Genomic DNA, 13,076 nt, shown 5'->3' with positions numbered 1-13,076 from the left:
CCAAACGTGAAGCGAATCTTTTCGAAATTCGCAAAAAAAGAAAGGATAAAAGGAAATACGAATTAGGTGTGTTTCCATCAAGTTGTTTGCGCGAACGACGATGGCATTAGTATGGCAACCTAGTAACCAACAGCAAACAAAACAAGGCACGCCCGGAAAATTTAGACAGGACTGCATGTAGTCACAATGGGGCCAGCCATACATTTATTAGCCATACAACTTGTAATTGCCAAACTGAATGCTGTGTACAGAAGGAGGAATGCAGCGTGTTTGATAAAGACACTAGCAGCAAGGACATTGCGACGACGTCGAACCCCATATAAGGTAAAGACAACTCCAGCGGAAATCGTTAGACGGTCAGTCTCGTGGATTTAATGTTCGCTACGTCAGAATCAATTCGGCAAATATATTTATTCGCATTTACTATTTTTCGCATAAACCAAAAACCGCCTCAAAAAACTTTTTTCGAATCAAGAGATTTTCCATCGAAATTTGGCGTTTTCATCACTCGTCCCCGATGCGATACTTCAAAATAAAATCATTGTGATGAAATTGATGTATGTTTCCATCACCATGATTTTGTTCGCACAAAAAGTCTGCATTCCTTCTTATGCACAGCATTCAGTTAGGCAATTACAAAGCTGCACAGCAAATACATAACTTGCCCCACTGTGACATGCAGTCCTGTCTCCATTTTCCACGCGTACATTGTTTTGTTTACTGTTGGTTACTAGGTTACCAAATACCAACGTCATTCGCCCAAACAACTTGATGGAAACGCACCCAACTCGCACCTCTTTGTTTGCAAATTTTGAAAATATTAGCTTCACGTTTGGATGGAACCCTATCCACTAGCTGCCCAGTTAAATTTGTCCAAATGAGTAGAAGCCAATGTTTTCATCACCACGATTTTATGCGCATTCTGAAAGTTCGCATCGAAAACGAGTGACAGGTGTCATGAGCAATTCGGTCCCCCCTTGCAATTCGGTCTCCCCTAGGACCCCGATTGGTACCTAGCACTAATGCCTGTTCAAAAATTTGTCATTGCGATATCTCGTCTGCGTTAGCGGTCTAGCAAGCTAATTACGTTGTACAAGATAGAAGCATACAATTTTTTTTAAATAAAAGTTAACAAAAAAAAAGATATAATAAACAAATTTTTTACTTGAGGTAGTTTTTGATCTTTGCGAAAAAGAAATGCGAAAAACGTTAATAGGATATAGAAACGCATTTGTCGAATTAATTCTGACTCAGCGAAACATTAAAGCCACGGCACTGACCGTCTGTTTCCGCTGGCGTTTTCTTTACCAAGGGTCTCGAAGTCGTCGTGCTAGTGGCTGCATAAAAAGTCTGAATTTTTTCCTCTGTGCACATCATTCAGTTTGGCAATTACACGCTGCACCGCAAATAACAAATAACTTGCCCATTGTGACTGACTGCGGCACTGTCTCCATTTTCCACGCGTACATTGTTTTGTTTACTAGGTTACCCAATACCACCGTCATTCGCTCAAACAACTTGATGAAAACGCACACAATTCGCATTTCTTTGTTTTTCTTTATTTGCGAAGTTTGAAAAGATTCGCTTTACGTTTGAATGGAAACTGCTCACTAAAACGAGCATCGAAAACGAGTAATAAACGCCAAATTTCGATTAAAAAATCCCTTGATTCGCAAAAAAAACTTTGTAGCTCGCTTGAGGTAGTTTTTGATTTACGAAAAAGAGTGAATGCGAATAATGGAAGATGGAAACGCATTTGTCAAATTAATTCTGACGTAGTGAACATTAAACCCACGGGACTGACCGTCTGTTTCCGCTGGAGTTTTCTTTACCACGGGACTCGTCGACGTCGTGCCTTTATAAAAAGTCTGCATTTCTTCCTCTGTGCACAGCATTCAGTTTGGCAATTACAAGCTCCATGGCAAATACATTAATAACTTACCCCATTGTGACTACACGCAGTCCTGTCTCGATTTTCCACGCGTACATTGTTTTGTTTACTGTTGGTTGCTAGGTTACCCAATACCACCGTCATTCGCTCAAACAACTTGATGGAAACGCACCTATACGCATTTTTTTGTTTATCTTTTTTTGCAAATTTTGAAAAGATGGAAATCCATACTATCCACGGATAGGATCCCTAAATTTGTCTCCTTGGTCTTTTTGCAGAATAAAAGTTTGATTTCACGGGATCGAGGAACGATACTTAAGTATCGCGAGTTTTCGTGGTTTGTGATGTCATTCGCAGATAGGTCTGCGCAGGTCCCCATGAAGTCGAAAAACGCGTCATATCTTGCAGTTATAATTACATATTACCTAATTCCATAACTTTAGAACAAAATGTGTACTTTTAAAGATGGATTTGTCAAACCACAGAACTATTTAATTAGCCTATAAATAATTCTTAATACATTTTTGTTAGCATATTAGCATTAAAAACGTAGTACACAGTTATCTTGGTACTTTTAGTAAAAAATCAAAGAGGAATAAGCAAAACGACTACAAATAATACCATTTATACCATATATACCTTGGTCCAATCGAGTTTTATTTGCAACATTAAGACAACACACTGCTTCTACATTGATAACAATACGCTGTCATCAACATATTTACTTCTCAAGTTGTAATATATTATATTCCATTCAAAGATTTAAACATAGACACATATATTACTGTTGAATCAATGGGAACTTGCTCATTAAAAATAATAAAGATGGGCAAAACTCCTGATATGAAAATGTACAGTGTGCATGACAAGAGATGGAAGAGAGGTTAGGAGAGAAACAGGAGAGGTAAATGACGTGACCGTGACCATGACCTCTTGCATTGTCTAGAATATTCTTCATGAGGTTTGGAAAAGTGACCCAGCAAACAGCACTCAGAAATACTCTCTCACATATACACACATACACAGAAAGATCAAGTGAAATAAGTTATCTGTTCTTCTCGATCACACTGGTATATCTCACTAGCACAGCAGTGGAATATTAATGTGTGTCTTGTATTCAGTGATACAGAAGCTAAAGTCTAAAAGCAAACAGCATCTTTCTTAGGCTCAGTAGTGCGATCATTTAGGGGCAAACGTACAAAAACATTGTATCGAACATGTAAAAACAGTAGTTTTTTTCTATAACAGATTTAGAGATTATATTTCCTGCAGGTATGGGTTAAACACTTGATCCCTTCTGGTTAATTTAAGACTGAACAAATTGCGTTTTATCCACTGCGCCTTTGCAAATCTGCAAGTTCCGTTTTTAGCTTTTTACAAACAACAGTTTAACAAATTTCTCATTTTTACAGACATGACTACAGTGTTGATCATTAACAGCACAAGAATAAAAAATAAACACACATTAATTATTAGCAAACCTTGAACTTATTAGTAATGCAGTATAAAACTTAAATATAGCACTATATATTAAATAGTTTACTTTGGGATGTACCAAAACAAAATTAAGATCATCTGTGGAATATTGAAGAATATCTTAAGAAAATATCATGAATTATTGCTAAAATTAAACTAATGGAGGCTCATACTGTATTTAAGCCCATCTTAGGAACATTTCAAAAATTTGATGCAGAAAAAAGACTTATACAGAAAAACACTTCAAGAAAACCCCTTGGCAACATTTCTGACGTTTACTGCCGATGTGTCCCATTCTCACAAAATAAAAATAAATAAGTGAATCGATAAACAATCATTAAATAGCAAAAACTAATTTCTCCCACAATTTCATCTTGCATATATTAAAATCATTTTGCTGTGGAGTGTTCGCAGCCCTATCTAACCATATCTCCTCCAATTACCCAAACATTTTCCATGAAACTTTGTAAGGAATTACAAACTGGATAGAACTTGGTAGTTACCAACTGTGTTCCCAATATGTTTACTTAAAAACAACTGGAAAAAATAAATAAAAATGGTTTGGTCATGACACTAGAAAGGTTTGCCAGCAAAACTTGGTGTGTTTTAGTATTGATGATTTTCAGAAACAACATGTTGCTAGTAAGACTTATTTAACTCTTTCGCCGCCATTGACGAGATAACTCGTCAATTAAGAGAAAACGCTTCCCTGCCGATGTCGAGAATTTCCGGCTTTCCACAATACTGCTATTATCCACTTCCGCAACTTATACAACCCGGAAGTAGCGCCTCACGTGAAAAAAAAGAACTCCGTGTATGTTTTAAAGATCGCTCTGCATCTGATCTCTATCAAAAGTCCTTCACAAAAATGGAATTATTTCAGCTTTTTGCTCAAATTTTTTTTTGAAGTGTTTTTGAAGAAGCCTACCCATATTTGAGAGGTGATAAAAAGAGAACTAATGAAGGTAGGATGAAACTTTTTTTGTTTGAAAGCAGAGGGTCTGTTCTTTCATTTGATATATTGTTTGTTTATATATTTAAAAAAACATTTTCAGGAAGGCATTAAACTTTTGTGAAAATCATGAAAAATGCTGGCGCTGGCTGGCAACTTTTTTTTAAAAACGCTGGCGGGGAAAGAGTTAAGGACGAATCTCATATAAAAAAACATAACCAGGTCTTATTTTTATTTTTACTCCCATTTTTTTGTTGCACTGCGACTTTGTTTTAATATCCCTAATGTGTCCAGATCATTGTGTAGATTTTTAGCGGCATCTAGCTGCGAGACTGTGAATTGCAACCAACGACAACGTCCGCAGCTCACTCCTCCCTTTCGAAAAGTATAGAGAAGTTACGGTAACAGGACAAATATGTCATCGTCTGAGACAACGTAGTGATGAAACGCGCTCTGTACAGCAGTTTGTCTGTTTAGGGCTACTGTAGAAACATGGTGGCGCAAAATGGCGACCCTCATGTAAGGGGAGCAGCGGTGTATGTAAATAAAAACGGCTCATTCTAAGGTAATATAAACAATACAGTTCATAACTGATAATATAGTTATGTAGATTATATTGCATTTCTGTCAAAAGATCCTTCTAAAAGTTACACAATGCACCTTTAATACAGTACATCTTTCCCTTTACCTTACATGTTTTATGTGTCGTGTTAATCATTGTGATTAAATTCTCATTACTGTATTACAATTTTGTATTTAAAACTGGATTCATTCAAATACTACCATTACATAATTTAAATATCATCTGTTTCACAATACAGTATTGAGAATTATTTTTAATCTGTATATTAAAGTAATTGAGTTTTGTGAGATTCACCTATGGGAGTCATCGGAATGGCACTTGGAATCACCTGGAACAAGTTTTCATTATATGACGATTCTGTGCATTTTAAAATAAATAGCTGCAAAAACGTTATGGCAAATTTCCAGCTCAAATAAGACTTACAGCATCCTGAGACATCCTTCACATCATTAGAGACAGAAATATTTTCTCCTCTACAGTGCATTCTTCATTTACACTCACGCACACAACGCTTGGCTTTAAATGCTACCAAGGACAACAAAAATTTGATCCCGATCACAGATTTCTTGCGGAAACACATTCACGCTCTGGGTTCACGATGCTGGGTGGAGTGGGATTGTCACATAGGCTGATGGCTTTCACCACGGAGGAGCAGCGCATATGGGATCTGAGGGTCAAAAGGTCAGGTCGAACAACACGGGTCAGGGTTCGTCAAAGAGCTGAAGGTCCAGTCGGACCACGATCTCGCCCGTGGGGACTTCGTGTAAAAGCAGACGCTTGGTGATGGGGCCCTTAGAGCCCTGGTCCTTCTTAATGTCGGCCAGCCGAATCTCCGTTCTGCCCAAGAAATCTACCAGCACAAAGTACTCTATTATTACTTTATCTTGTAAGAAACTAAATAAACGACACAATGATTTAATTTAATTTATGAATATCTATGGTTTGAATTCTTTGAATATGTGGACTGCATGAAAGTTACATGTCAATAGCACCTTTAGAAATATGTTAACTGAAAAAAATGGTGAAGTGTTCAATACTTATTTTACCGCTGTATGTGGCCAATTGCATATGCAACATTATTCACTTCAATTAATTTTTTTATTTAATTTAATTGTTCCAAATCAGCTTTACATTGATAAAAACAAGAGAAAACAGAAAAATCAGAGGAAAACAAAAGTACCAAAGTACATCCGTACATTAAACCGCACTAGTGAGCGGAGTATTAATGTAAAGTATAAAAGAAAGTTCAAAGTTAAGCTAATGTCAGCTGACTCCCAAGGGGTTGAAAAATTAATTGGGAAAAAAACTTCTTGGGTGAAAAAAACCCTTGAGAGAGAGCCAGACTTAGCTGATCCTATAAAACATACAATATATTGAATAATATATTTAAAAATTTATGGAAAATAAAAATGTACATCTTTTTTATGAAAGTTGAAGGAAGCGGTTGGTTGTCGCTGAGCAGACTAAGGAGCTGATCACACCAAATGCATTTTTGGCAGTTGCAGGCGCTTTTTTGAATGATTTTCTATGGGCAGTGAGCGTTATGCGCGCAGTTTAAAGTCGCCATGAAACGGAAGTATCAATTGCCTAATTTTCCCCGTGGTGACGTGTATCCGAGTAAAACCGGTCTCTGAAATGAAATAAGGCAGGGCTGGATTTGAATTTGTCCATCGAGATCTGATTGGATCATTTGAAGTTGGGTCGTGTTGCTAATTGCTTATCACAGCGATATTCTCCCAGACCCCGCCCACCTGCCAAACATTATGACCGGAAGTAAAGAGAGATCGTTTTTAGGAGGGGAGGAAATTTGCATTTTTGATTAAAGATTATGAGGGCACATTAATTAAAAAATATATATTATTTTACTTTCATTGCGACTTTAAGCTTTGCGTTTTTGCCGCCTGAGGCAGCAGGCATTTTTGAAGGAGCGCTGAGAGCGGAAAAGCGCCTGCCATCATACTCGTTTTTCCATTGTCCAATCGAATCGGGCCTTCCGTTGTGGTGACGTAAGTTACAGTGGCTTGCAACAACCGGATTCCACTAACTCACTCTCTCCTGTGTGTTTGTGCACCTTTCACCCTCGATCAAGGTCAGAACAAGCGTCCTCTTTTGAAAGTTTCTGCAAATATCACTTTTTTTTTGAAAATATGCTCATTTTTCAGCTCCCCTATAGTTAAACACCTGATCTCTACCTCTTTGGAATCCATTCAGCCGATCTCCGGGTCCGGCGGCACCAATTTTAGCATAGCTTAGCACAATCCATTGAATCTGATTAGACCATTAGCATCGTGCTAAAAAATAACCAAAAAGTTTATATATTTTTCCTATTTAAAACTTGACTCTTCTTGACTCTTACATCGTGTACTAAGACCGACAGAAAATAAAAAGTTGCAATTTTCTAGAAAGATATGGATAGGAACTAATCTCTCACTCAAGGACTTTGCTGCCGTAACATGGCTGCAGGAGGCGCAATGATATTACGCAGTGCCCGAAAATAGTCCCCTTAGTAACTTTCAACAGCAGTTAACTATTTTCGGGCACTGCGTAATATCATTGCGCCTCCTGCAGCCATGTTACGGCAGCAAAGTCCTTGATTAGTACGGCAGAATGAGAGTATAGTTTCTAGCCATTTTCAATTTTTAATTTTCTGTCGGTCTTAGTACACGGTGTAACTACAGAAGAGTCAAATTTTAAACAGGAAAAATATTAAAACTCTTTGGTTATTTTTTTAGCGCCATGCCACTGGTCTAATCAGACTCAATGAATTATGCCAAGCTACGCCAAAAGTGGAAGCGCCAGACCCGGAGATCAGCTGAATGGATTCCAAAACAGTAAAAATCAAATGTTTAACTTTAGGAGAGCTGGAAAATTAGCATATTTTTAATAAAAGTGGAGTGTCCCTTTAACAGCAAAAGAGCACTCACGATTCAATATTTGATTGACAGAACATCTGCATCGGTGGTTGCCTTGCAATATAAAAAGCCGCGCCGCACTGCTCTTTTTTTAAGTGACCAAAAAAGGCAGTGCGGTTCGCCTTGTGTTTCCAAGCGTTTAAAACGCGTTTGATGTGATTGGCCCCTTAGGCGATCCAGTAGAAAAAAATACTATATATTAAGTACTATATATTAAAAATACTTTAATATAAGATTAAATAAGACTAAACATTTTTAAGAAACTAAATATTAGTGAGAGCATACGTATATGTGATTAAATTTACACATGAAAGCATACATATTGGGGCGGTTTCCCGGACAGGGATTAGACTAGTCCTAGACTAAAATAAAAGTAAGAGCTGTCCAAACTGAAAACAACTTACACTGACATATCTTAAAATACATCAGTGCCCTTTGTTTTGCCTCAAAATGCTCACAAGTAATGTTTTTAGTAATGCATGTTTGTCAAAACTAGTTATACTTTCTAATTAAACTAAGGCATAGTCCTGGCTTAAACTAATCTCTTTCCGGGGAACCACCCCATAGTATGTAATTAAGTACGTACGAGTATTATAAGAGGGTATACTAACCATCCGGGGAGAACTGATCCCTTTCAAACACAGTGACACACAGCACGTCCTGCTCCAGGTCCTTAATGAAGAACTGGCAGTTTGAGTTCCATTTGGGGTTCAAAGTGTCCTGCAGTGTCTTAGTCACGTGACACTGAGAGCCCATCGTCACCTCACAGTATGGATTACTTTTACCTGCACATACACACGCACACATATGACTGAAATAAATGGTCAATAGTTCCAGAAAGCTCACAGCCCAGTAAAATGATGTAAAAATGAATCATGCATCTGATTGGATGTGAGACTACCAATAGTGCTGATGATATTGGACCAATTCCTAACTGTTGGCCATTTAACCAACTTTACATTCATTACCATTCGAGCGGCAGGGCTTCAGTTCAATGCCTTCTACGATGTTCACCATCAGCCGTCCGATCCCTGTGGCCCTTTGAGACCTCACTGCGAACATCATATTAACACAGAAGTAAGGCAAAGACTTCATTCAAAACTTTATTAATGTAGTGAGGTGTGTGTAAAATCTGTAAGACGGACCCAGGTACGCTTTCTCTCTCTTCTTCTTCTCCGTTTCGATAAAGAGCTCAGAGGCGGCTTTGATCTTCTGTACCCAGGCGGTCCTGCAGGATTGAAGAGGAGAAAGTGTGATCTGATGTGTTGCGTAATGAGGGATCGGTGCACGTTCATGACTTGTGTGTTCATAAATACCGCTCATTTATGCTCTCAGCCCGTATAGTGTAGACCCTGTCGATGTGAGAGATGTGGAATATGGGTTCATCTCCTGAAGGATCAGTAGGGAGCTTTACCAACACCTCGTTCAGAAAGATGGGCTGAGGAGGACAAAACTATCAAATATCAATTGAGGTCAAAACGGCATTGTGATGATTAAAACATGATCCACAAGAACTTCTCACCGTTTTGTACATGCGATACTGCAGGTGTGACTTGCTGCTGAAAACCTTGTCGTTTCCAGACGAGCCGAGAGGTTTGATGATCTGCGTGAGGAGCAGGAAGTCATTAAACAGGAAGCCGTAAAGCTCCTTGTTGCTTTTGGCTTTGTACAGTTTGCCACTGTGCAGGAATTTTCGAGGTCCCAGGCAGTTTGTAACGGAGTTGAACACAAGTTGCTGTGCGGAGAGAGAATAAAGGGGTCATACATTTATTTCATATTGGATTAATTTAGTTGTTAAGAGGTAAAATCAGAGTTCCCACACCTTAGTTAACTTCAAATTCAAGCACCTTTCAAGGAATTTCGAGGTCCAATACTCTCAAATTCAAGGACTAAATGTGGGGACACATTTCAAGTGAGAGCAAACTTATATTGTGTTACCTTTAAAGATACATTGTTACAGTTCCCTTTCGAGGGAACTTGCACTGGGTCACTGCGGTGACACTTTGGGGACGCCTCCAGGGGTAATTGCGTCTGAATGTGTATATCAAATTCAACCAATGGTGAGGCTTAACGACAAAGACAGGGTGACGCAGGGGGCCAGGAAGTACATCGCTATCTGAAATATTGCCAAAGACGGTGTTACAGGGACGCAGGAAGTATGGCAAGAGAGACGCAGCATCTCGTTCCCTTCTCAGAAAACAGTTATATACGTAACCCGAGACGTTTTCATGTGTCAAACACAACTATGAAAAAAAGCATTTTGGTATGAATCAACATTCGCATACAGAAGATACAGTATAAGCATTTAAAGCAAACAGTTTAGCACATGTGCTTAAAAAGTCTAGAATTTTTATGATATTATCCTACACTACACAGGGAATAATATGGATTTTTTTTCAGAAAACTTCTTGCATAAAATAGATTCAAAAACTTTTGTGGAGGCTAACCTCTAAGCCTTAGCATGGATGGCATGGTGTTCTCAACGCGTAGCAGAAAGAAGTCCAGACTCTTTAGCTCTCTTTGGGTGGTGTTCCCGTTTATTATAAATATATCAAAAGAGGTATCATAAAATCATTCTTTGCCCAGTGTTGATTGATCAAGTGCTGTTGTGCTGATAAATAAATTATTGTGGCAGACTCACGGCTACGGTAAGAACCGTGTGTTCCCCACCATCCACACCTTTCTCACTAATTACCACACCTGTAGATATATCTACTTTCCAGTGACGTGATACACCCAGTGCAATACTCCCCCTAGTGACCAAAATAAGCAATAACTAAATAAACCAAACTAAGGGTGAATATAAATGGCTCCTACAACTTTCAATGACCTTAATCTATGTATGTATATTTTTAAAAACTTCCCAGGGCCTTGAATTTTTTTCCCAGATTCACAAACTTTCAAGGATTTCAAGGACCTGTGGGAACCCTGTAAAATGCTTTAAATCTTTCGTGGAACAAACTTTCGGTAACTTGTCATGTAAGACAGAGGTATAGTGACAAACGCGATGTGCAAACATCTATTTGTGGTGGTAAATTTGGATTTTTTGGCGGACTGACAAATATGTATGGGAAACACTGCATTCCAACGATGCTCGCTCACACTTTTTGTATGATGTCACAGCAGTAGGCAGCACAAATTAGGGTTGTAACGGTACGCAAAAATCACGGTTCGGTGCGTACCTCGGTTTTGAAGCCACGGTTCGGTTAATTTTCGGTACAGTAAGAGGAAAAATGCATACATTAAACTGCAGGTTGTTTATTTTGCCACCAAAAATGTTTCTGTTTTGATTTATTTTGGATTTTTTTAAGTCACAGTATTGAATTGGTTATGTACCATCTCTGTATAAAAATAATATTATTGCTCTATGTGTAACTGCATAGCAAGCAACATGATGATATACTTATTATACACTCATTTTGAGATGAGTGAGTTGCATACATAGCCATCTTTAATCTTTTGCACGTTTCTCCTAATCTTTGCTTGTGTTGCCAATGTAAGCTGTGACTTAAACTAACGAACCCCTCCGCAGCTGAGTAATAGCTGAGTAAGCCCGGGTTACAGCTCTTCTCTGTCCCGACCAGCTGATCGCATTGTGACAATGATATGATTGACGTAAGGTGCAGATGAAAAATCTGGTCACGCATTCCTTATTCTCGCTGTCACAAAAAGCGCGACTCATGACTGCGTAGCAACGAAAGACGCGCAACCTCTAACGCACTTTTGAAAGAACAAAACATAATAATCAAACGAATATACAACTAAGTAAGTAAAAATCTTTCTGCGGGGCGAATTATGTTATATGACAGAAGACTTGCGCTGAACGTGGAGACTTCCACCACCTAATACGTTTGTGTGGAAACACGAAAATTGACCTATGTTGGGCACCAAAACGATTGCATTCGGCCAGGTGCCGAAAGCCCTGTACTGAAACGGTCCGGTACGAATACACGTACCGTTACACCCCTAGCGCAAATATAACGACACGTCTATAATCCCTCCCACTCTGAAGTGGTACTAAACTCAATGGAAAAGCTAACCAAGCCAAAGTAAGGTGAGCTGACGCGACCTGACCCGCAGGGTACTATGCAATGAAAAAGCGCCAAAATATACCTGTACGACTTACGACTGGTTTTGGGGTCCAGGGACACATATAGTACTAATGCCATTTCTTCATTCCCGATCATCCGCCATCACGTTTGACCGCAATAGACTTACATTTACATTTAGTCCTTTAGCCGGCGCTTTTGTCCAAAGCGACTTACAAATGAGGTAACAGGAAATCAGATTTTTTATTGTTATGTTTGTGGTCCCTCAAATTCTGAAAATCTCATAAGATTTTCCTTTTTTTTGTGGCCCAGCCTTTATGCTGGATTCCCACCAAACGCGGTAGAGGCGGAAAAAACGCGATATTTGCACGTAGATGGACGCTTGAGTTTGAACATGTTGAGTTTACTCGCTTGAAAATCTAGTCATTCGAGACATTTACGCAGAAATTTGCGTCATGGGAAGGTCTTCTGCGACTCCCCTCGCTTCCTGTAATCACGTCACTACTCGAACAAGCTCCTGATTGGTTAACGCAGCACGATTTTCCGCTAAAGTTCAGATTTTCAACTCGCAGACTTCCCGCGGCAACGCTCAACTCGCGTCATACGCGCAAATTAGGCAGATTCGCGTCTACCGCGCCGCGCTAAATGCCTTATTCGCGCCGCGAGACCCCCAGACACGCGTAAACGCGTCTTTACATTGACTTAACATTGAAATCACTTGCGCTTCACGCCTCTACCGCGGCTGGTGTGAACGCAGCATTAGTTGTTTCAGTCTAAACAGACTGAACTATCTCAAAAAAGCAAAGACAAATGAATCTATGTGAGAGTGTAAAATCTGACATTTCAAAATTGGATTTAAACCAAATCTCAGATCATAATCCAATAGGCAGTCTTAACCAATCAGATTTATTTCCAGTATAAACAAAATCGAAGTCTCTCTCTCTCTGTGTGTGTGTGTGTGTGTGTGTGTAATGTATGTTTGTGTTGTCATACCTCTGAAAGCCCCTCACATTGCACATGAGCCTGGATCCACTCCAAGCGGTCCGAATTTTCTTTCTCACGCACGCCTTCGTTGACCTGCGAGCAGAGCTCCTCAGCCTTCTCCAGCGCTAAACGCAGGTGACTGTGGTCCGGATGACTCTCTGGAGTATTCTCTAAAATCTGCATGAGAGCACGAATAGCACGTGTGACAAAGTTGCTGAATTTAATCTGA

General features: G+C 39.2%; 1 protein-coding gene across 9 annotated transcripts in view; it reads right to left on the bottom strand.

The window, feature by feature from the left end:
• Nucleotides 1-2,527: 2,527 nt before the first annotated feature.
• The window catches only part of itsn1 (intersectin 1 (SH3 domain protein)), a 68,497-nt gene continuing 57,948 nt past the window's right edge, over nucleotides 2,528-13,076 (bottom strand). For all 9 annotated transcript variants that reach the window (XM_055204602.2, XM_055204603.2, XM_055204605.2 and 6 more), the window contains 7 exons: nucleotides 12,857-13,024; nucleotides 9,337-9,549; nucleotides 9,131-9,252; nucleotides 8,960-9,042; nucleotides 8,783-8,866; nucleotides 8,426-8,599; nucleotides 2,528-5,752 (listed from right to left, as the gene is read on the bottom strand). In XM_055204602.2, the coding sequence (XP_055060577.2) occupies nucleotides 5,604-5,752; nucleotides 8,426-8,599; nucleotides 8,783-8,866; nucleotides 8,960-9,042; nucleotides 9,131-9,252; nucleotides 9,337-9,549; nucleotides 12,857-13,024 (993 nt within the window). In that variant the 3' untranslated portion in view covers nucleotides 2,528-5,603. The remainder of the gene's footprint in view (nucleotides 5,753-8,425; nucleotides 8,600-8,782; nucleotides 8,867-8,959; nucleotides 9,043-9,130; nucleotides 9,253-9,336; nucleotides 9,550-12,856; nucleotides 13,025-13,076) is intronic.

Source organism: Misgurnus anguillicaudatus, chromosome 3 (genome assembly GCF_027580225.2).
Source record: "Misgurnus anguillicaudatus chromosome 3, ASM2758022v2, whole genome shotgun sequence".
In the NCBI taxonomy this organism is placed as follows: domain Eukaryota; kingdom Metazoa; phylum Chordata; class Actinopteri; order Cypriniformes; family Cobitidae; genus Misgurnus; species Misgurnus anguillicaudatus.
This window is presented reverse-complemented; position numbering and strand designations above follow the sequence as displayed.